The sequence below is a fragment of the Carcharhinus amblyrhynchos genome, chromosome 11, assembly GCF_965287045.1.
Source record: "Carcharhinus amblyrhynchos chromosome 11, sCarAmb.v2.hapA, whole genome shotgun sequence".
Taxonomy (NCBI): Eukaryota; Metazoa; Chordata; class Chondrichthyes; order Carcharhiniformes; family Carcharhinidae; genus Carcharhinus; species Carcharhinus amblyrhynchos.
Genome location: NC_137334.1, coordinates 62700218 through 62721768, shown reverse-complemented (window position 1 = coordinate 62721768; position 21551 = coordinate 62700218). Strand labels below are relative to the sequence as shown.

Sequence of the window (21551 nt, the reverse complement as noted above, 5' to 3'; positions counted from 1 at the left end):
AAAAATAGATCCAGTTAAAGGTCCTTTAATGATCCACCATATTTGTTCATCAGAATTGACATCCCAGCAGCTGTGGATAGGTCACAAAGAGATGATGAAGCTTTTAAGTGGTGCTGTATCTTGGGCTACTGAAATCTCTGTTCACATTGGTAGGACCAGAAGATCCTGCCAGCATGAAGGGCTTAAAAGTTCTGGCTTTTGATTCAAAATGATCAAACATTGTCTGTGATTTGAACAAACTATTTGATTAGGTAAAGCAGAACTGAATTTATAATTAGTACCAAATCACTTTAATTTATCGTCACACTTCATGATCAATGGATGGTTAAAGTAAAGCTGGAACATGATTCTTATGATTCAAAATTAGAAAAATAATTAAATTCGCAAAAGTTTTTTTAGTAACTCGGTATTGCTGGTGTAAAACAAGAAGGTTCATTCAACAAGAAGATACTATTTACACTTAAAGAATTTGCAACACGAGTCTGCTCCCAACAACTTGTCCTGCTGGCTTCCAGCCCGAAGGATGTGCAGCACTGCTCCCACTTGGCCAAGGTTTGTGTGGAAGCTCTCCATTGGTTCTAGCCCAGTCACATGACTCATGAAGGATCACTTCTCAAACTGGCCACGTTACCACAGTATTAAAGAACAATTGTTGAAACGAGAGGGAGACAACATTGATTTTCATAGAGGGCATGGTAATCCTTTTCAGCTAATCTTAATGGAATACCAGAGGATAATTTCTCACCCATTCAAAGCATTGGCAGCTTTATATCACTGTAGTTTTCTGTCATTACCATGCATTTTTATATTCATATATAAGAATGCTATAGTACCTTCGGAACTTTTACTCCTGTTCATATGTATTTTTGCTGCTAATATCTAACATTAAAAATGATATCATCTGCCTTAGAAAGTCTTAGTAAAGGTATGACCTGAAAAGTTCCTTTACAGCAACAATTGTTCTTAAATCTAGGTTTTATTTATCATAGAAGCATTACTTACCCGATATTCTCATACATCTGTCTTGCAATTGACCAGAGTATAATAAAAACTGCCGGCGCACCTGAAAGTGGAAAATGTGAAAAAAAACTCAACAAAATAAAGGAAAATCAGATTATTTGCCGCAGGAAGAAAGAACGACACTTACTAAAAGGAATAGTTTAGAATTGTACAAACATATATGTAATTTATGCCTCTTAAAGTAAAACTTACCCCATCCAAGAATAATGTATCTCCAGAAGTATTTTTGCTCTAAAAAGACTGTTATCACCAGAGCTGTGTGCAGATATGATGCTTCAACAAGCAGCCAACTGTAATTCGCCATGTTACAGTATTGGAAAAAAACAATAACAATTTTGCATTCAACCTGGGTAACAAGGTAAACAGAAACACAATAGATCACAAGTCAAGTCTTTACTTTCCTCAGTACAGAAACAGGTAACTTACTGCTTTTACATTCATACTGTTATACTATGACATATATTGTGCACTTATACTATTACTTTTGGTTTAGCTTGTGTTTAGATGTAAAAATAGCATTATATCTTAGAGGAAATTGACAGTACATATTCAGAGGAATAATGTGCATATTGGGAGCCAATCAGCAATCTGGTTTGCAGGAGCACTGTCACCAAATTATGAGAGATTACCAGCAGAATATAATTTGAGGCAACTTGTGGTTTTCACCAGGTGTAGCATAACTCCAGCCAATATGAAGGTATGTCTTTTGTTATGATTCCGGCCAGAAACTCCAAGGTGTTTGATGAAGATAGCCTAGATCCTAAGTTTTTACGTTTGAATTTGGTACGGGTGAGCATAAGGTGTGAGCACTCCAGGTAAGATTCAAGTGACCCACTAGGAAGCTCTTACCAAACAAAGTTTATTTAAGAACACAGTTACACTATAATAAGAAAAAATAGCTTAACTTTTACCAAATACAAGAGAACACCATAATATTACATAAACCCCAACTGCCAAGTATACTGTTCCAAATCAAGTAACCTCCACAAACATTCACACTGTTCTAGGCTTGGCACAGAAAGAAAGTATGCTCATGTAATGCTGGATTTTGCAGCTTTTTAACACTGAAAAAGCTGTGAATTAGCCTTTTGGATGTTGAACTAAAATGCTGGGACTTTCCAGTCCAGGAAATTTCACACACCTTGAGAGTTAGATAAAAAACACTGCTTGCCTCTAGCTTCTAGGTAGCAACTCACAGGCAGCAGAATTTTCACTCCAGGGAGAGAGAAATACAAGAAATATTGTTGGTAATGATGTTGTTAAAAAGAGTGGGATTTTCCAGTCCTGCCAGTGGTAGGAATTGTCATGGACAGGATGGGAAAATTTAGAGAATGGCCTCAAATTTTCCCATTCTGCCCACAATAATGCCTGCAAAGTATCTATCTCTCATGTGACTCTCTTGTTGTAGGAGGCTACACGGGTTTATCATTAACAAATACCCACATTCAGAACTGACCTAGTTAAATTAGTTTTTCTCCACTTCAACAACTCTTTCTTTTGAAAAGTAGGAACAGTCCTCGGTACAAATGTCTGTCAGCATTTTCTTCTGACACCACCAATATTTACAGACATCTACTTTGCTGATACTGTACTATTTTGCTATATTTTGTACTTAAGGTGGAATTGTTTTAAGAGGCAGTGTTTTGTTACAAGAATTGATTTGTCTGATAAGTATGCAACAGATTCTAAGAACTGATTTTAGCTAGGAATGTGTTATTTTGTAGAGTTAATGAGCACCTTGTTTATTTAGGTTTTCCTGGGATTTTAGACTAGGTCTGCAGATTTTTGTGAGTTTTGCTTAGGCTGATTGACAGGAACAGTGTCTTGTGATTAATGGGAAGAGCTATGTTTGCAGGGAAGAAAGAACGTCAATTTCATTTTAAAATATAAGGAGTTGCTGCCTGGACTGCCAGAAGAAAATAGTGTCTCTCTCTGTCTCTCTCTCCCTCCAGAGGTGTTCTGAAAACCCCAGAACTGTTAACTAAGACAAGCGGGTATGTCTACCTTTTGCTAACTAATTTTAAAGAGTGGTTTGACTCTATGAGAAATATTGCTTGATTAGGATTCACACTAATAGATTAGCAGTTAAGAATTGTGTTTCACCATGTTTAAAAGTAGGGAGGTCTTGCTGCAGCTGTATAGGGCATTGGTGAGGCCGCAGCTGGAGTACTGTGTGCAGTTTTGGGCGCCACACCTGCGCAAAGATATTTTGGCCTTGGAGGGAGTGCAGAGGAGGTTTACTAGGCTGATACCGGAGTTGAGGGGGTTGAGCTATGAGGAGAGGCTGAATAAACTAGGCTTGTACTCGTTGGAGTTTAGAAGAATGAGGGGGGATCTCATTGAGACGTATAAGATGATGAATGGGATGGATAGGATAGAGGTGGAGAGACTCTTCCCGCTCAAAAAAGACAGTAGGACTAGGGGGCACAGCCTCAAGATAAAGGGGGAGCGGTTTAGAACGGAGTTGAGGAGGAACTTCTTCACTCAAAGGGTGGTGAATCTCTGGAATTCTCTGCCCGTTGAAGTGGTGGAGGCTGCCTCGCTAAATATTTTTAAGACGCGGGTTGATGGGTTTTTGATAAGAGAGGGGATGAAGGGTTATGGGGAGAGGGCGGGAAAGTGGAACTGAGCCACGACAGATCAGCCATGATCTTATTGAATGGCGGGGCAGGCTCGAAGGGCTAGATGGCCTACTCCTGCTCCTATTTCTTATGTTCTTATGTTCTTATGTAAGAATTGTTCAATTGTTCAAGATTAAGCTAATTCATTTGTTATTATTAAACTGTGTTGTTAAATAAAGTTTGTTTTTGATCATAGCTCCCCAGTGTGTCAGTATAATCATGTCTGGAGTGAAACAACTAATAGAAAATTGTTGTGGTCCAGTCTGGCTTCACAATATACCTTCCAGTTTCTGATAAGGTACCCTTACACTTCCATTCGACTAAAACTAGCAAACACAAAACTGTCATCAATGCATTTGATCACACAAGACATATTGCCCAATGTCATATGCTCAATTACTTAACCAATGATTAAGCACTGTAATGGAAAATTTCAGGTCCAGGTGTATGGTTCCTGCCGATTTTCTATATCATGTCTTCGACTGACATATTTATAAACACGTGGATATTTTAAGAAAATTTGAAATTTTAGAATGATCCATACAAATAATTATCACTTTCAATATGCAATGAAATAATTACCGAGTATGAATTACAGTGCTGGAGGTCATCACTGGAAAACAGGACACTGTCTTTTATGAAGATGGAAATTGTGCGAAGAATATACGACACAAACAAATGCATATGAATATAATTCCTGGTACAGTGAAGCTTCCTAGAAAATATGCAACATGTTTTGGTTATATTAGTTCCATATTTAGACAACTTAAATTGATCTATCATTCTGTATGTATTTTAAAATAACATCAGATTACACAAAGCATTATGAATGTCCCAGTGAATGACTAGGCAGCAGGAAGGAGAGTGCAGTTTGATTTATAAGTATGTGCCTTCTAGAATGGAAGACAAGTACATTGATTCTATAGAGAAGCCAAGGACACAAAGGACTGAACGGAAAGGGATGGGTAAGGGGGGTCACTCGTTTCAAAGGGTGAAGGAAAGAACCAGAAAAAAGAGTTGGATAATATTAGGCTGATGTTGTTGAGCTTGCCAGAGTACATACGGAATTAGTAAGTAAACTGCTTAAATTGTTTTATTACATCTATCTTATTTTTTATTTTCTTGGCCTGGCTATAGAGACAAATGAAGAAAATGAAAATCTATTGTCAGGGTAACTTTCTGTTTTTGGTTTTGGAATATAATTGGTTCACGCTGATCACGTGAGTCGACTTTCACTGGCCAACATACATGTTGGGATTCTTACTGTTCCAGATGTTCTAAGATTGGTCTTGTTTGAAGTCTTGTCAAGAGGACCGGAGCCATTTTTTTACCATGTGAGCTTGAGTTTGGAACAGGATGCATTAAAAACATCCTGCGACATGGTGGAAACCCTGATTATTATTTATTTACGTGTTTAATTATTAGTTACATGTCAGCTTACATTAACAGTGCAATGAAGTTACTGTGAAAATACCTTATCTGCCACACTCTGGTGCTTGTTCAGATACACTGAGGGAGAATTTAGCATGGCCAATGCACCTAATCAGCATGTCTTTCAGATTATGGGAAGAAACCAGAGCACCCGGAGGAAACCCAGGCAGACATGGAGAGAATGTGCAAACTCCACACTGTGATCCAAGCTGGGAATCAAACCCAAATCCCTGGCGCTGTGAGGCAGCAGTGCTAACCACTGTGCCACCGTGCCACCCTGATTGGACCATTTTGTGCTGTACATTGTGCAAATTCATGGATACTGTCATCTTCTGATCTGACAAGTGCCTGGTCTACCTCAGACAACCTAGGAAAGGCAAGTTGTCTCAATAATTTGGACAACAGATGAAACTATCTGTTTCATGCTGCTACATTGCAGGAGCAACATGAATGGTATTCACCACTAACAGGGTGCTGCTGTGAAACCAAAAAAACGCTCTGCCTATCACACAAATGAGTAACATGGTGTATGAATTTCACTGCCAGTGTAATGCTTGGTATGGATGCTGCATGCCACAAAGACTAGCGGATCATATAAACAGCATATTCCTTCTGCTGTTCACAATGGGCAAGGTATAGACCATAGCAAACCAGCCCATGCTTGTAAGACTTAAATCACAATGTCTAATATTGGATGCGATTCCACAAGTGGACAACATTTGCTAAATAATCCTCAGTGTGTTAAGAATTATGGCGACAAACAATTTAATAGTATCAGTGGGGCTTGCATTTGTGTGTACTGCAAGCTACAAATATTAATATACAGGACCCTATTTTTTGCAGACAGAAAGAGCATGCGTACACATTGCCTCTGTTTCAGCTAGACAATAAGTGGAAGTCATTCGCTGACTTATTCCTCAGGGCAGTGCCTTGACTAATCATGATCAAACTGCCTGGTTTAAATTTCAGAGAGTTCTTTGAAATTTAGTTAGTTAACTGTCAGTGATTCAGAGCATTCTCCATAGCAATGCTTGCACCAATGAAAGTCTACTTGTCAAATCCAATGTTTCCGCCTATATCAGTATTCTTGTGTAATGTCCTGATGAATGCAAGATGAAAAGCTTCAACATGCCTCTTTTCTCAACTAGACAAATCTTTTATTAATACAATACTGCTGAAGTTGCACTCACCGAAATAAGCCCAGGATTGCTACAGCTATGGACAGGGATACGAAGGATGTGCTGTATCCCACTGTGTACACAATTTTCACATTCATGTAGAATGGTCTCTTTATAGAAATACAAATAAATTCCATTTAAAAAAACATTCAACTATATATACCATGTTTTAAATAATTTATTTGCCTAATAAATTTTATTTATTAGGCAAATAAATTTTAAAGGGGTGGGGGGATGTTCACTCTGTTACATCTATGTAACTGCATACATACCTTGACAATTTTTGTGGTATCATTCCTATCATATCCACAAGCTGTTTCATACCCAGGGAATATATCAGACCAGCCCTCACTTGTGCAGTTTCGATAAACAAAACCTGGCAAAAGTTACAAATTGATATTGATCAGTTTATCGAATGTTTAAGGTAAGGCATTGGAAATACAAACCACCATAGGTAACCCAATCAACCTTCAAGTGTGCTCATTTCTTTGGGGAATAACATGTAAGCACAGAGGAAAACTCTTTTTGAAAGAGAAATCATGCTTGACAAATCTATTGGAATTGTTTGAGGATATAACTAGTAGAGTTGATGAGGTGGATCCAGTGGATGTGGTTTATTTGGACTTTCAGAAGGCTTTCAACAAATTCCACAAAGACATTAGAATGTAAGATGAAAGTGCATGTGATTGAGGGTAATGTATTGAGGTGGATATAAAACTGGTTGACAGACATGAGACAAAGAGGAGTAAGTGGGTCTCTTTCTGATAGCAGGCAGTTACTAGTGGGGAACCACAGCAATTGGTGCTAGGACCTCAGCTATTCACTATATATATTAATGATTTAGATGTGAGAACTAAATGTAATATCTCCAAATTTGCAGATGGCACAAAACTGGGTGGGAGGGTGAATTGTGAGGTGGATGCAGAGATCCTTCAGTATGAGTTGGTCAAGTTGAGTGAGTGGACAATTGAATGGCAAATGCAATATAGTTTGGAAAAATGTCAGGTTATCTACTTCAGTAGCAAATATGGGAAGGCAGATTACTTTCTGAGCAGCTATAAATTAGGAGAAGGGGATGTGCAACAAAACCTAGGTGTCCTTATACACCAGTCACGGAAGGTAAGCATGCATGTGCAACAGGCAGTAAAAAAAAGGCAAATGGTATGTTCACTTTCATGTCAAGAGGATTCAAATGCAGGAGTAAGGATGTCTTACTGCAATTATATAGGACCTTGGTGAGGCCACACCTGGAATATTATGTGCAGTTTTGGTCTCATTACCTGGGCAAGGATGTTCTTGTTCTAGTAGGAGTATAGAGAAGGTTTACCAGACTGATTTCACTTTGGTAGAAATAATAGTAGGAAGGAATATTATTTGAAGGGTGAAAAGTTGCAGCACGTTACTGTGCAGAGGGACCTGGGGGTCCTTGTGCACGAATCACAAAAACTCAGTCTGCAGGTGCAGCAGGTGATCAAGAAGGTGAATGGAATGTTAGCCTTTATCGCGAGGGGGATAGAATATAAAAGCAGGGAGGTCTTGCTGCAACTGTACAGGGTACTGGTGAGGCTGCAACTGGAGTACTGTGTGCAGTTTTGGTTCCCTTATTTGCGTAAGGATATATTAGCCTTGGAGGGAGTACAGAGAATGTTCATCAGGCTGATACCGGAGATGAGGGGGTTAGCTTATGAGGAGAGATTAAATAGACTGGGCCTGTACTCGTTAGAGTTTAGAAGGTTGAGGGGGGATCTTATAGAGACTTACAAGATAATGAAGGGGCTAGATAGGGTAGAGGTAGAGAGATTCTTTCCACTTAGAAAGGAAACCAGAACTAAAGGGCGCAGCCTCAAAATAGGGGGGGGGGGGCAGTTTAGAACAGAGTTGAGGAGGAACTTCTTCACTCAAAGGGTGGTGAATCTCTGGAACTTTCTGCCCATTGAAGTGGTGGAGGCTACCTCGTCGAATATGTTTAAGTCACGGGTAGATAGATTTCTAATAGACAAGGAAATTAAGGGTTATGGGGAGAAGGTGGGAAAGTGGAACTGATCCACTTCAGATCAGCCATGATCTTATTGAATGGTGGGGCAGGCTCGAAGGGCTAGATGGCCTACTCCTGCTCCTATTTCTTATGTTCTTATGTTCTTACAATTCCTGAGATGAGAAGATTGACATTTGAAGACAGCTTGAGTCAGTTACTTTGTATTCACTGGAGTTTAGTAGAATCAGGAGGGGAACGCATGTAGATCTTTATAATTATGACAGGAACAGAAAATGCTGGAAAACCTCAGCAGACCTGACAGCATCCATGATGAGAACAGAGCCAACATTTCAGCTCTGATGAAGGGTCATCCAGACTCAAAACATTGACTCTATTTTCTCTCCACAGATGTTGTCAGACTTGCTGAGATTTTCCAACATTTTCAGTTTTTGTTTCAGTCTCCAGCATCCGAAGAAGAACATCTGCTGGGAATTCCCAACGACACCAAGGACGATGACGATAAAGGAAAGGATGAGAAGGTGGACATCTACCTGTGAACACGTGACCTGATGGTTACGGGTCAGGCATATCAATTGCCAGACCCACAATGCTGGTATTGCTGGTCCATCGGATTATTAGATCATAATCTTGACCAAAAACGGGAGTTGTTGGAGTAAAATTAAAATTAAAGGCCATAAGGTGGTTACCTGGCACATAATGGACTCTGGGAAAATACATTAAGATGTACTGACTTGGGCACAGACATTGCACAACCAAGAGTTAAAGCCTGTTAGTTACTGCATTACTGCAGGAAATAGATCAGATCTTGAGGCACCTTAGCTTGAAATAAAGCAAAGCCAAAACAATAAATTTTGGTAACGAGATCAGTCATTGAAAGGGGGCATAAACGCATAAATGTATCTACTCTACGTATAACTATGTTTTAACTGCCAATATCCGTACTTGTGTACACTACGCATAACAATGTGCTAACGGCTAATGTCCATACATGTCCTTTATTTGAAAATGTGCAAAAGATGCTCAACTGCCATTTTAAAGTTGAGAAGGTGACTGCATGCACTGCAGACAGCCCAGTTATTCCCCCAAAGCTTTGTCCGATATAACTGCGTGTTGAGTCTTAGATCTGATTCTGAGCGGTGATTTTCCCACAACAGTTTAATAGGCTGGTACTTAAGTGGACTCCAGATGTTGCCTCTCTGAAGAGACATTAAACTGAGGACCCATCTTCCCTCTCAGATGGGTGTAATGATTCCAAAACACTTTCAGAATAAGAGCAGAACAATTGTCCTGGTGATCTGGTCAACATTTATCTTTCAAACAGCACCTAAAATGCACAATCTTGTTTATCCATTATTATTTGTGTAACTTTGTTCAAGAATTGGCTCTCACGTCTCCTTTGTTACAGCAGTGACTGCACATCAAATCAAAGATTGATGGTTAATTGACGGGTTAATTGAAGGGTCATGATGAGGCCATCAAAAGAACTGTGTAAATGCCAGCTCTTTCTTCTTAAAAAATTAAAGACTATTTGACCATTGATCAGGAAACTGTGGCAGGGGACCCAGTATTTCCCAACCCCCACCCGCCAAAATTGAAATCAATAGAAGTGAAAATCAGCAAATTATTATAAAGGGCAGTTGATCTGAAACAGCAGTTTCACACATGGGTCATACATTGAAAATCTGCCCCCTTGTCTTTGATGTGTCAGAAAGTGCCATTGAATAGGATCTGGGGAAAAAAGGAGGAAGACATTCTTTAGCAATTCACTCTGGAATAGTGTTGAATAACCTACTTTGGGTGAAGTTCTCCAACTTTACCCACAGCTGAAATTCTCCGGTCCCGCTGTAGTGAACTGAGATTTAGCTGAGCGACAAATTCTCTGTTCTCGCTGACTTTGGTAGCAGGGCATGCAAGACCAAAGAATTTTGACCCTCATCTTTATTGATTAGGCAACTGAGGGCAAATGTTTTAAAATGTGTGATTTTCATTTATAATAAAGTGTTAACTCCATTCTCATGTTTATTTTTATTATTGTTTATCCACTACAGGTAGACATTTCAACATCAATTTTTTTTATCTGGAAGTTATATAGTTGATGAGAGTCCTCAGCTGTCCTTGAAATAAGGACAATCCTGAATGTTTTTAGTACATTCTAAAGTAAATTAATGAACATAGATAATCCTCTAAAATTATCAGCACCTGTTATCACAAAATGTGTGTCCTTTGGATATATTCAGACTTCCACAAATGAAGTTTTCCTGAATAGTTCACAATTCATTATTATCTTTCTTAATTGCTAATTGTCTCTGGGACAGCAGATTACCAGCAATATTGCTGCCAGAATCTCTAGCTCTGGGTTCAAGTGGAACTTCTGCCAAATAGAACCCTTGGAAATTGTTCCACTGAAATGAGAATGGTGCCAAGCTCTATTATGTTGCAGAGATGGTGTTCTTAAAACTGTAGCTTTGTACAATTATTCTGCAGATTTGGCTATATTTTGTTTCACACAATCCCTATTCCCCATTCACAGAGATTTATGAGTTTGCCTCTCTACTGATCCTGTTCTGTTAAAGAACTTGGCTTCTTACTTTGTACCAAATGTAAGAATCCCTGATCTGGCAAAAAGTACCATTAGATCACAAAATCAGTTGCCCATAGCACATGGCACAGCGCAGGAGAGAAGCAGCAACAATCAAGCAGTAAGAATATGTGTAATCAGCCTTGAAAAGTTTGGCAGCGATAGGAGCAGCAATCATTCCTAGAATGAGGTGAGGATTTACAGTAATTCATGAACTAGGAATTAACTTTAAAAGGTAGACACAAACCAGTTGGAATGTTATCTGGGATTGCTGAGAAACTGGTGTGTACATAAGAAGCAGAATGGGGATGTAACTCATTGGATGGGATTTTGAACCTACATTAATATAAACAGTGACACGGGGCCAAAACCTCCTGAGAGTCAGAAAATGAAAATCTCACTGGTGAGATCTCATTTTCCAATTTTCCACATCCCTCACCGGTGACATAATGAGGTTTCCACCCAGGAAAGTCGGGAATCTCATGTTCTTAATTTAACATATCATGAGCAAGCTATCCCACTGTGACATCCAGCCTCATTGAATATTCAAACCCTGCCAGAGTGACATCATGCTGGCATGGTTTACAACAGCTCTATAAAAATGTGAATTTGGCAACCTCAGTACAGAGGGGGATATTAGAGATGAGCACACAGGTTGCTATTACCCACCAGGAAGTCCAATGGAGAGGAGCACCAGAGTGACTATGGAGGACCCAGGTAAATCCAAGTCAGGTCTGGGGGTGAGACGTTGAGTGTCGGGTGTTGGGAAGGATGGTGGGTGGGGGAGGTCAACTTTGATCTAATCTAGCCCTCCGGTCTTGAGAATGGGGTTGGACTCTAGCCTGGTGCAGTCTTCAGCGGGCCATGAGTGCAGTGCTCAGTGGGGAGGGTAGCATTTATGTGCCCTCCTGCAGTTTTGATCACCTTTCTGCGAGGGAATGCCTATCTGGGGTGGTATTTGGAAGGGAGTCGGAGTGGAAGTAGCCACCAAGTTAGGATAGAAGTCAGTGGTAATATTCCAAGGCGGTGTTGATAACTACTCCAGGTCAACCAGTCACTGAGGGGTACAATTATAGAGGATTATGATTCACTCGATGAAGGGAGAGAACCTTGAGACTGAGAGGACAACAACGCTATTAACATATCTCCCCCACCCTCAGGATGTAATGCATAGCTGTATGACATGAGTGGTGCAGAGGAGCCTTGCTTCTTGTCCAAAAGCTTGGTCAAAAGGGCTGGTAGCATGGGTGGCTGGATGTTCAAAATGGAAGACTCAAATGAGCCAGTACTGAGGAGAGCAGAGGGATGTAGATAAAAGCTGATGATTATGTTGAGTTTAATCTGGAGGCTAGAAAATAATCAACTTACCCATGCAGGCCAGAGGAGGATTTTATAAATTCAAATTTGACTGCCTACCACGGTGGGATTGAAGCTTGCAACCCCAGCTCTAGGCTTATGGATTACCAATCTAATGACCAAACCACTAGGCCATGGGAGGTTTCTTTTAGATCATTCAAATTTGACTGCCTACCATGGTGGGATTTGAGCCTGGAACTCCACAACATTTCTCTAGGTTTGTGAATTACCAAATTAGTGACCGAGACAAGTAGGTCACAGGAGGAACCCAAATTTATCAGCTCACCCATGCCTTCCACAGGATCATTTACCATCAACCATGGTGGGACTCAAGCATGGAACCTGGAGATGTGCCCCCCCCCCCACAATCTTTTTACTTCATGGCTTGCACCCAGCTTTATCTGAGAGAGGTAAGAGGTTGTACACCCAATGCAAGGAGCAAAGGTTACACATCTCAGGACAGAGCCCTGATCCAACAAGTATTGTTGCAGCAGCACCCCCATTGCCCTCCACCCCCAGGATGTCTGCTCACAGGACCAGACAGTTGACACACGTGCTCTCAGTCCTCACTCTTGGAGGGTCCTAAGGGCCACTAAGTCTATCTGAGGTAACACCTAACCAATACACGGAGTTGGGAATGGCTGGTATGGGCTCATAGCCAGTGTGGGTAAGAGTAAGGGAGTGGAGTTCAGCGGAAAGAAGCTCACAGAAGGGAAAGGCTGCCATTGATTTGTCTTGATTAAGCAATGGGACAGGGCTTTGACAGGACTCCTCATTGCTCTCTTCCCATTTCTTCCATCTCAGTTTTTGGATTGATATTATCATGGAGCCAGTTGAGTTGGCAGTGATGCTTATAGCTATTGGCTAGAAGAGAGGACGTCCACGTCAATATGAGACTACACATAGACTGGAGCAGCACTCTGAGAAGGCAGGGCTGACAGGGCCTGCCTGAGCTGCCAGATGCTGCAGCACACAGGGAGGTTGCTGAGTGGTGTCAGTTACAGGCACCGGTTTATGAGCGGAGAATGAACTACCTACAGATGATCGGGAACCAGTATATGCTGGGACTGCAGTTGTCCTGAGGAAGGATCGACAACGTGCCAGGTTATGGAGGAGATGGTGCCATCTGGACTGGGAGACCACCTGCTTGCTGCTTGTAGTCCTGAAGGTGACAGTGCCCTGGACTAGGGGCTCCTTTCAGGGCTATAGGGGTGAAGTCTGTGGCATCTCTCAGTCTGCTGCACATTAATGCATCAGAAAGGTGACTGCTGTGCTCTTTGCAAGGATGCGCAACTTTGGCCAGGACCAGGCAAGCCAAGACCTCAGAGCCATGGGGTTCATAGGCATTGCTGGATTGCCCTAAGTGCAGCAGATACTATTCTGCATGCACGTGGCTCTGCATTCTTCATGTCATCATGGTGTCCTCTTAGCCACACTGCTGCAATAAAAGGCAGAACCAAAATGATCAAAATAACATTCCAAATCAACTTTAGCTACCAAACTATTCAGTATTCCATTCATTATTTCTCACCGCCCCTGTGCAATCCTTTGGTGCTGCCTTGACAATAGATTTGTCTGGCCTGGAGCTCTTATACTGTGCTATCCCAGTGAATGTCATACAGCTGGCAGAAGGCTGCTGACCGGTAGTGGGCAAGACTACAGATGGCCTCACAGGACACCCTTGGGTATCTCTGGGATTTATTATTGTCACCTGTATTGGGATACAGTGAAAAGTATTGTTTTTTACGTGCTATACAGACATAGCATACCATTCATAGAGAAGGAAACGAGAGAGTGTAGAATGTAGTGTTACAGTCATAGCTAGGGTGTAGAGAAAGATCAACATAATGCATGGTAGGTCCATTCAAAAGTCTGATGGTAACAAGGAAGAAGTTGTTCTTGAGTCGATTGGTATGTCATCTCAGACTTATACATCTTTTTCCTGGTGGAAGAAGGTGAAAGAGAGAATGTCCAGGGTGTGTGGGGTCCTGAATTATGCTGGCTGCTTTGCCAAGGTAGCAGGAAGTGTAGATAGAGTCAAGGGATGGGAGGCTGGTTTGCGTGATGGATTGGGCTACAATCATGATCTTTTGTAGTTTCTTGCGGTCTTGGGCAGAGCAGGAGCCATACTCCTTGTTGTGATACAACAAGAAAGAATGCTTTCTGTGGTGCGTCTGTAAATGTTGGTGAGGGTCGTAGCTGAATGCCAAATTTCCTTAGTCTTCTGAGAACGAGGTGCGAGGTGGTCCACTTTGGTAGGAATAATGGTAGGAAGGATTATTACTTACGTGGAGAAAAACTGCAGCAGGCGACGGTGCAGAGGGACCTCGGGGTCCTTGTGCATGAGTCGCAAAAACCCAGCTTGCAGGTGCAGCAGGTGGTCAGGAAGGCGAATGGGATGCTGGCTTTCATCGCGCGGGGGATTGAATATAAAAGTAGGGAGGTCTTGCTGCGGCTATATAGGGCATTGGTGAGGCCGCAGCTGGAGTACTGTGTGCAGTTTTGGGCGCCGTACTTACGCAAGGATATTTTGGCCTTGGAGGGAGTGCAGAGGAGGTTTACTAGGCTGATGCCGGAGTTGAGGGGGTTGAGCTATGAGGAGAGGCTGAATAAATTAGGCTTGTACTCATTAGAGTTTAGAAGAATGAGGGGAGATCTCATTGAGACGTATAAGATGATGAATGGGATGGATAGGATAGAGGTGGAGAGACTCTTCCCGCTCAGAAAGGATAGTAGGACTAGGGGGCACAGCCTCAAGATAAAGGGGGAGCGGTTTAGAACGGAGTTGAGGAGGAACTTCTTCACTCAAAGGGTGGTGAATCTCTGGAATTCTCTGCCCGTTGAAGTGGCGGAGGCTACCTCGCTAAATATTTTTAAGACGCGGGTTGATGCGTTTTTGATAAGAGAGGGGATTAAGGGTTATGGGGAGAGGGCGGGAATGTGGAACTGAGCCAAGACAGATCAACCATGATCTTATTGAATGGCAGGGCAGGCTTGAAGGGCTAGTTGGCCTACTCCTGCTCCTATTCCTATTTCTATTTCTATTTCTTAATGTAGAGGTGATGGGCTTTCCTAACTCTCATGTCTGCATGGGGGAACTAGGACAGATTGTTAGTGATCTGGATGCCTAAAAACTTGAAGTTCTCGACCATTTCTACTTCAACCCCATTGATGTAGACAGGGGCATGTTCTCCGCTGTGCTTCTTGAAGTTGATGACAATCTCCTTCATTTTGTTGACATTGAGGGAGAGATTCTTGTCACCGCACTAGCTCACCAAATTCTCTGTCTCCTATACTCTGACTCGTCATTGTTTGAGATCTGACTCATTACAGTGGTGTTGTCAGCAAACTTGAAAATCGAGTTGGAGGGGAATTTGACCACACAGTCATAGGTGTACAAGGAGTATAGTAGGGGCTGAGAACACAGCCTTGTGGGGCACCATTGTTGAAGATGATCATGGAGGAGATGTTGTTGCCTTACTGATTGCTGTTTCATGTTGTTTTTGTTGAAAACGGTTATTTTCAGTATGCCCTACATGTCTATAACTGAGCCATCAAAGATAAAAGCTTTTGGAGACAAGCAGTCAAGTGTGAAAAACGAGGTTCACTTTTGAAGTTTGATATGAATATACTCCATTCAAAGTTTAAATTGTAAAGAACAAACATTTTCAGAGGACTATTGAAAAATAAATTGGACTATTAATATAGTGATTTGTGAGTAAAATTTTTCTTGGTGATAATTTTAGCAAAAAATCTGCAGAATACAAAATTAATCTACTTCCTTTATTATCATTGTTTTGCTTACCTTCCTTATGAGTCAGGACATAGATCACCTTGGGGCATGATATGGCAACAGTCTTTCCCAGTGAGGAGGAGGGCCAGCATGTTAAGTTATCCCATTTTCCAACACAACCTATTGCAATTCAAATAGAATCAGGTACAAAATGGTTTAGAAAATATGTTAGGAACTTTTTTTTTAAATTTATCCTCCTTGACATGATTTTGAACAATTTTTGTCCAAAGGATAATAAACTCTGACATTTAATAATCACACAGTTTCAATTAAAACTGATAAAAATGTATTTTAATTGTATTATTAGAAAGATCTTGGCACATTACAAATAGACATTCAATTTTATAATAAACGATACCATAAATATGTGAATTTAACCCAGATTTATGGAATTTGAGTCAAAACTGAAACACACAGAAAATAGCCAAATACCTCATACATGATTTAAAAAAATAAAATCTGACATTTTTTTCATGCACTTCAACTTCTGCAGACATTTTTCATTGTTGTTTTGGCACTTGAAATCAGTGAGATACATCATAATTCCAAAATATGTGGCAAAATGTTTTATCTGCTAGGGTGGATAATTTTTTACAATCTGTAGCTGTTCAGTTTTGGGGTATTTTTCTACAAATTTGTTTTAATCAATAATTTGTACGGTGTATATAATTTCTCTGAATTTTTTTTAACTTTCCATGGTATTTTAGCGTCTTTAAAGTTGTTAGCCTGGCTGAGTTGTTGGCACTCTTTGTATCACTGATTTGTCCATTCAAATCTACCCCTGGAAAACCAATTCTCCCATTGTCCTGGTCAACGCAGCTCAAGTCCAACTAAACCCAAATTAATTGGATCTTTATCTCATTCTTTTTGTTGTGCGTAAAATGACTACTGCATATACTTACCCAACATAGTCACTAGACATTGAAGAAAGTATATGCAGTGGTTTGAGATGAGTCTGAGTTTTTCTTTACCCTACTCGATGCAGTTTGACAAGTCCTTGCTTGATAAAGGGAACTATTTCACTACTTCCTTAATGGATGAGTGTTAGCCTTTATGCTTAAAAGATTTTAAAGTATAGGTTTGATCCCTGTGAAAGTTGAAGGTGAATGCTTGATCAGCAAAGATATAAATAAATTGACAGATCCCGTTGTGGGAAAATCACCACTCGGAGTCAGATCTAAGACTCAACTCGCAGTTTTATTGTATAAAGGTTTGGGAGAAGCGCTGGGCTCTCCGCAGTGTACGCAGTCACCTTCTCAACTTTAAAATGGCAGTTGAGCATCTTTTATACATTTTCAAATAATGGACAAGTACGGACATTAGCCATTAGCCCATCATTATATATAGAGCAGACAGGTACAGACATTGATAGTTAGTGCATCGTTATACATAAAGTAGATACATTTATGCATTTATGCCCACCATCAATGACTGATCTCATTACCGAAACTCACTGTTTTGGCTCTGCTTTATTTCAAGCTAAGGTGCCTGAAGGTCTGTTCTATTTCTTGCAGTAATTTAGACACTAACAGATTTTAACTCTTTGTTGTGCAATGTCTGTGCCCAAGTCAGTGTATATTAATGTCTTTTCCCAGAGTCCATTTTGTGCCAGGTAACCACCTTGTATCCTTTAATTTTGATTTTACTCCAACAGACCCCATCATTTGGAGATTAGGAAGAACATGTTGCCCTTTGCCAGTGAGCCATTGAAGTTCTCCATAGCAGTAAATTTAATTTGAAAGTAAATGAGCAAAATCTCATTTTTTAAAAAATCTTGCAAGTGTATTCCTCTAATCCCTGGAGGCGATAATTCCCAGCCCATCACAATATTTAGTTTGATTAACTGGTTTCTTTGAACCTCTTTCTCTGCCTAACCACACTTGGACATATGTGAAACTCCAGTTTAAATGGAAAACAATGAAACAGATTATTGGAAGAAAAATTGCCATGAATTGTATTCAAACTGTTTAAGCTGAAAACATTATTAGAAGGTGTTCCTTGTTGGTAGTGTTTAAGTAATATTTTATTGGTAAATGTATTTTGTTTCATCTTGTACAATGTATTCAATCATCTCTAGGATTCATTAAGTAAGGTCAATATTAACAGAACTGAATTTATTTTACCTATATTTATTTAATACATATACAGTGAATTGAATGAATTGAGGATACACAATTCAACTACAGTATTAGGCAATTCTATAGATGAATGGATAGATATCCTTATACCAACACCGCAACTCATTAGTTACTTTTGACTGAAAATTCTCCATTCTTTAGTCTGTATAGTTCAGTGGTTCACAGATCAATTGAAACTAATGTTGCCAGTTGTTAAAAACATCAATCAAACACTATCTGTGTGCACTCATTTGACTCCCTTTATTATGTTTTCACAACTGTTATCTTGAGTTAAGCAGGTATAAGTAATGTTGACGAAAATTTGTTAATTAAGTACATAGTCAAATTCAGGTGTGGTGTAAGTAAAGCCTCCTGAGTGGGGATGAGTGCTACTGGTATCAAAGGTACTTCTGAGGGCTGGACTTTACATCCAGTATATGGGGTCCATTGGCAGCTTGATGGGGGCTGGAGGTTGAGGGTGATCAAGGGTTAAAATGGAGTGGACAGGGAACAGGTGAAATGTTGGGATGTTTGCAGCTTCTGAGGTGCCCCTATTGAAACAGGGGGTCTGTAAAGGTGGCGATGCCCCAAGCCGCCAAAAGCCCAAGCTGTCTGACCTGCAATGTTTCCAATCTGAGCAGGTCTCAGCCCCCCATATGTGAAATAGAAGTGGCGGCGGGAACTGGCTCTTAAGTTACCATTAATTGGCCACTTAAGTACCTCAACTGTCCCTCGGGTGGATTGGTGAGCAGTCCAATGCCTTCCCTGTCACTCATGGGATAGTGGCAGGAGCAGAGGGGAATGGATAGGTAATGGGAAAGGCACTCATAGCATTTTACAGGCCCCGCTCCTAACCTTCACCTGCAAATCTGCTGCCAAGGCGTGTACAACTCTGCCAAAAATGTCTAAGATCCAATCAGTATAAATTTTGATTGCTGCTTTCTAGCAGATAAGTTTGGAAGTGAGATATTCTCTCTCCTCTTGGTTTGGTCTGTCAGCAGATAGATACATACCAGTGGCAACAATGCAACCTGCCAACTTTACGGTTTACCTGTTATATAGGATGACCAGATTTGCAAATGTCAAATCTGCGACACTTTGAAAAACCTTGGGAATGTTTATTTAAAGTTTATTTGTTAGTCACAAGTAAGGCTTACATTAACATTGCAATGAAGTTACTGTGAAATTCCCCTTGTTGCCACACTCCGTTACCTGTTCAGGTCAATAGACCTAACCAGCACGTCTTTCAGGATCTGGGAGGAATCCCACACAGACATGGGGAGAAGGTGCAAACTCCATACAGACAGTGATCCAAGTTGGGAATCAAACCCAGGTCTCTGGCGCTGTGAAGCAGCAGTGCCAACCACTGTGCTACCGTGCATCCCTGAATGCTGGGCTCTGTAAGCGCACAATGGCAGGAGTCAGGAAGAGGGGCAGTTAAAGGTAGGAGATCATATGATGGCATGTCCCAGAATATGGCCAGCCAGAGCTAACAACTGTAAGACACCCACAATTAAGTCAGCAGTTACAAAGTATAGGCTTTTGTTTTAATTACATTTCTGCCTCACTTTCTTAAAAAAGTGAACCAAGTCACAAGATCTCAGAATCTTCTGCTCTGCTCTAACTTTACTGTGCAACACACAACAACTAGTTCAATCTCCATTTAAAAGCCTTGTTTAGTTTCATTTAGCTGCATGGTCTGAAAAACAGATGTTTTAATTGGCAGAAGACTTTTGTCAGAATATCGCACACCTTCCTGATGGGCGTGTTGTCCATAATGTGGCTTGGATAGGGAATCTGTGATTGGGTCCAACTGCTGTACATAAATATCAGGAGCGTAGTTTCAATCAGTAGGTGGGAGTCGGAAATCTCTCCAATTAAATCTGGACTCAGATAGGGCTGCATTCTCTCTCCTGTCCTGTTGTGTAGAACACTTTACTGAGTCCATCAGGAATGAGGGGTGACGTTTCCTCAGCAGTGGAGGCACGCGAGACAAAGTTTTGAACAATGTCACCGTCCTCTACTTGGATCCACAGCCAGTGTGCGTGCTGATCAACATTGTGACCAGTTTGTACTGGCCCCAGGTGCAAGGGTAAATCATGAGAGTGAGGCCATGTTCTTTGGGAACTGAGCCAACTGATCCCTTGTCCCCTTCACCCTCAAGTCAGACAACCTGAAGGTTCTGCGACAGACCAAGATATGCATTAGTAACTGGAAGGAGTGAGTAGGCATAATGAAACACAAACTGGGTATGTGGGAGTGATGTTCCCTCTCCATTGCAGCTAAGAGCTTGGTCATCACAAGTGAGGCATTTTCAGTGTTGCTGTCTGCCTCATAGATCTGACTCATTCCTCATTCCTATGATGCAGCAATCACCCGGGCCATTTTCGACTTCATTTGGAGATTGAAAATATACCATGTTCACAGGAACATGATGTACAAACCTCTAGATAAAGAGGAAAAATGTGCCCAACATTGCCCAAATTTTGTTCGCCAGATTGTTTGTGGCAACCTATGCATAGATTCTCAATACACAACCATTAAGTATCACTGTGTGCTGAGGTTCTTCCTCTCCCCAATGTTATGAAGGATGGGTCTGGCCAGGCTGCCTCAGAATGCTTCAAGTAGTTGGACCATGCTGTAGCACCTGTCCCACATGGAAAAAGGCATGTAGAGAAACACCTTTGACCATAGGTCCATTGGGTAGTGGTTTGTATATAATGTCCTAGAGGCCCCACATGAAAAGGAGAAGGTGGATACTGTCAGATGGTTCCCTAAGCAGACTGTCAAGGTCATTTGGCAGAGTTCTTTATCACCAGATCTTTCAAACAGGCACTGAGACCCAGCTTACTTGTGGTGAGAAAACCCCATCAGATTCATCCTACACACGCGGAATCTCACCCCATCCACACATTGCTCTCAAGGTGACTGTGATGGTAAAGAGACCATTCTCCACCTCTTTGTGTAATGTGCCTTTGCATAGAGGATCTGGAGAGAGATGAGGTTCTTTGTGAAGGTTCATCCCAAGCAATTCAGTGACACAGGACTCCACAGGCTATTCCCAGGGATGCACATTGAGACAAACATCAACTGTTGCTGGACGGTCATCAATTCAAAGACACTCTTTGGTCTGCCCGAAACTCGTTGGTGTTCCAGTGTAATGAGTTGTCCTCAACTGAGAGTTGTAGGCTGGCACATTCCATAGCCCAGGACAGAAGGATACACGAAGGTTTGGGTCAGTTGCCTCAGAGACACAATGGGGGAAGGTTGCTGTTTAAGAACTTTTAGCCAGAATGAACTGAGGGGAGGGGCTCAGGCTGTATGACTTACATTGAATGTATACAGTGAATATTACATATATCACAATTGTTTGGAAGCATCTGAGAGTGCAACTTGATCTACTTAAACACCTTTGCATGATTTGTAATAACCATTTTAAAAGGCCTGTAAGAAGCACATCA

The 21551-nt window shown here is 41.1% G+C and overlaps 1 protein-coding gene across 1 annotated transcript in view; it reads right to left on the bottom strand.

The window, feature by feature from the left end:
- LOC145349727 (secretin receptor-like) overlaps nt 1-21551 on the bottom strand; it is a 42321-nt gene that overhangs the window by 12325 nt on the left and 8445 nt on the right. Inside the window, exons 4-10 of the mRNA XM_080198262.1 lie at nt 15986-16093; nt 6523-6626; nt 6263-6360; nt 4224-4356; nt 1213-1366; nt 1003-1063; nt 1-70 (exon numbers count right to left, since the gene is read on the bottom strand). Coding sequence (XP_080054388.1) covers nt 1-70; nt 1003-1063; nt 1213-1366; nt 4224-4356; nt 6263-6360; nt 6523-6626; nt 15986-16093 — 728 coding nt within the window. The remainder of the gene's footprint in view (nt 71-1002; nt 1064-1212; nt 1367-4223; nt 4357-6262; nt 6361-6522; nt 6627-15985; nt 16094-21551) is intronic.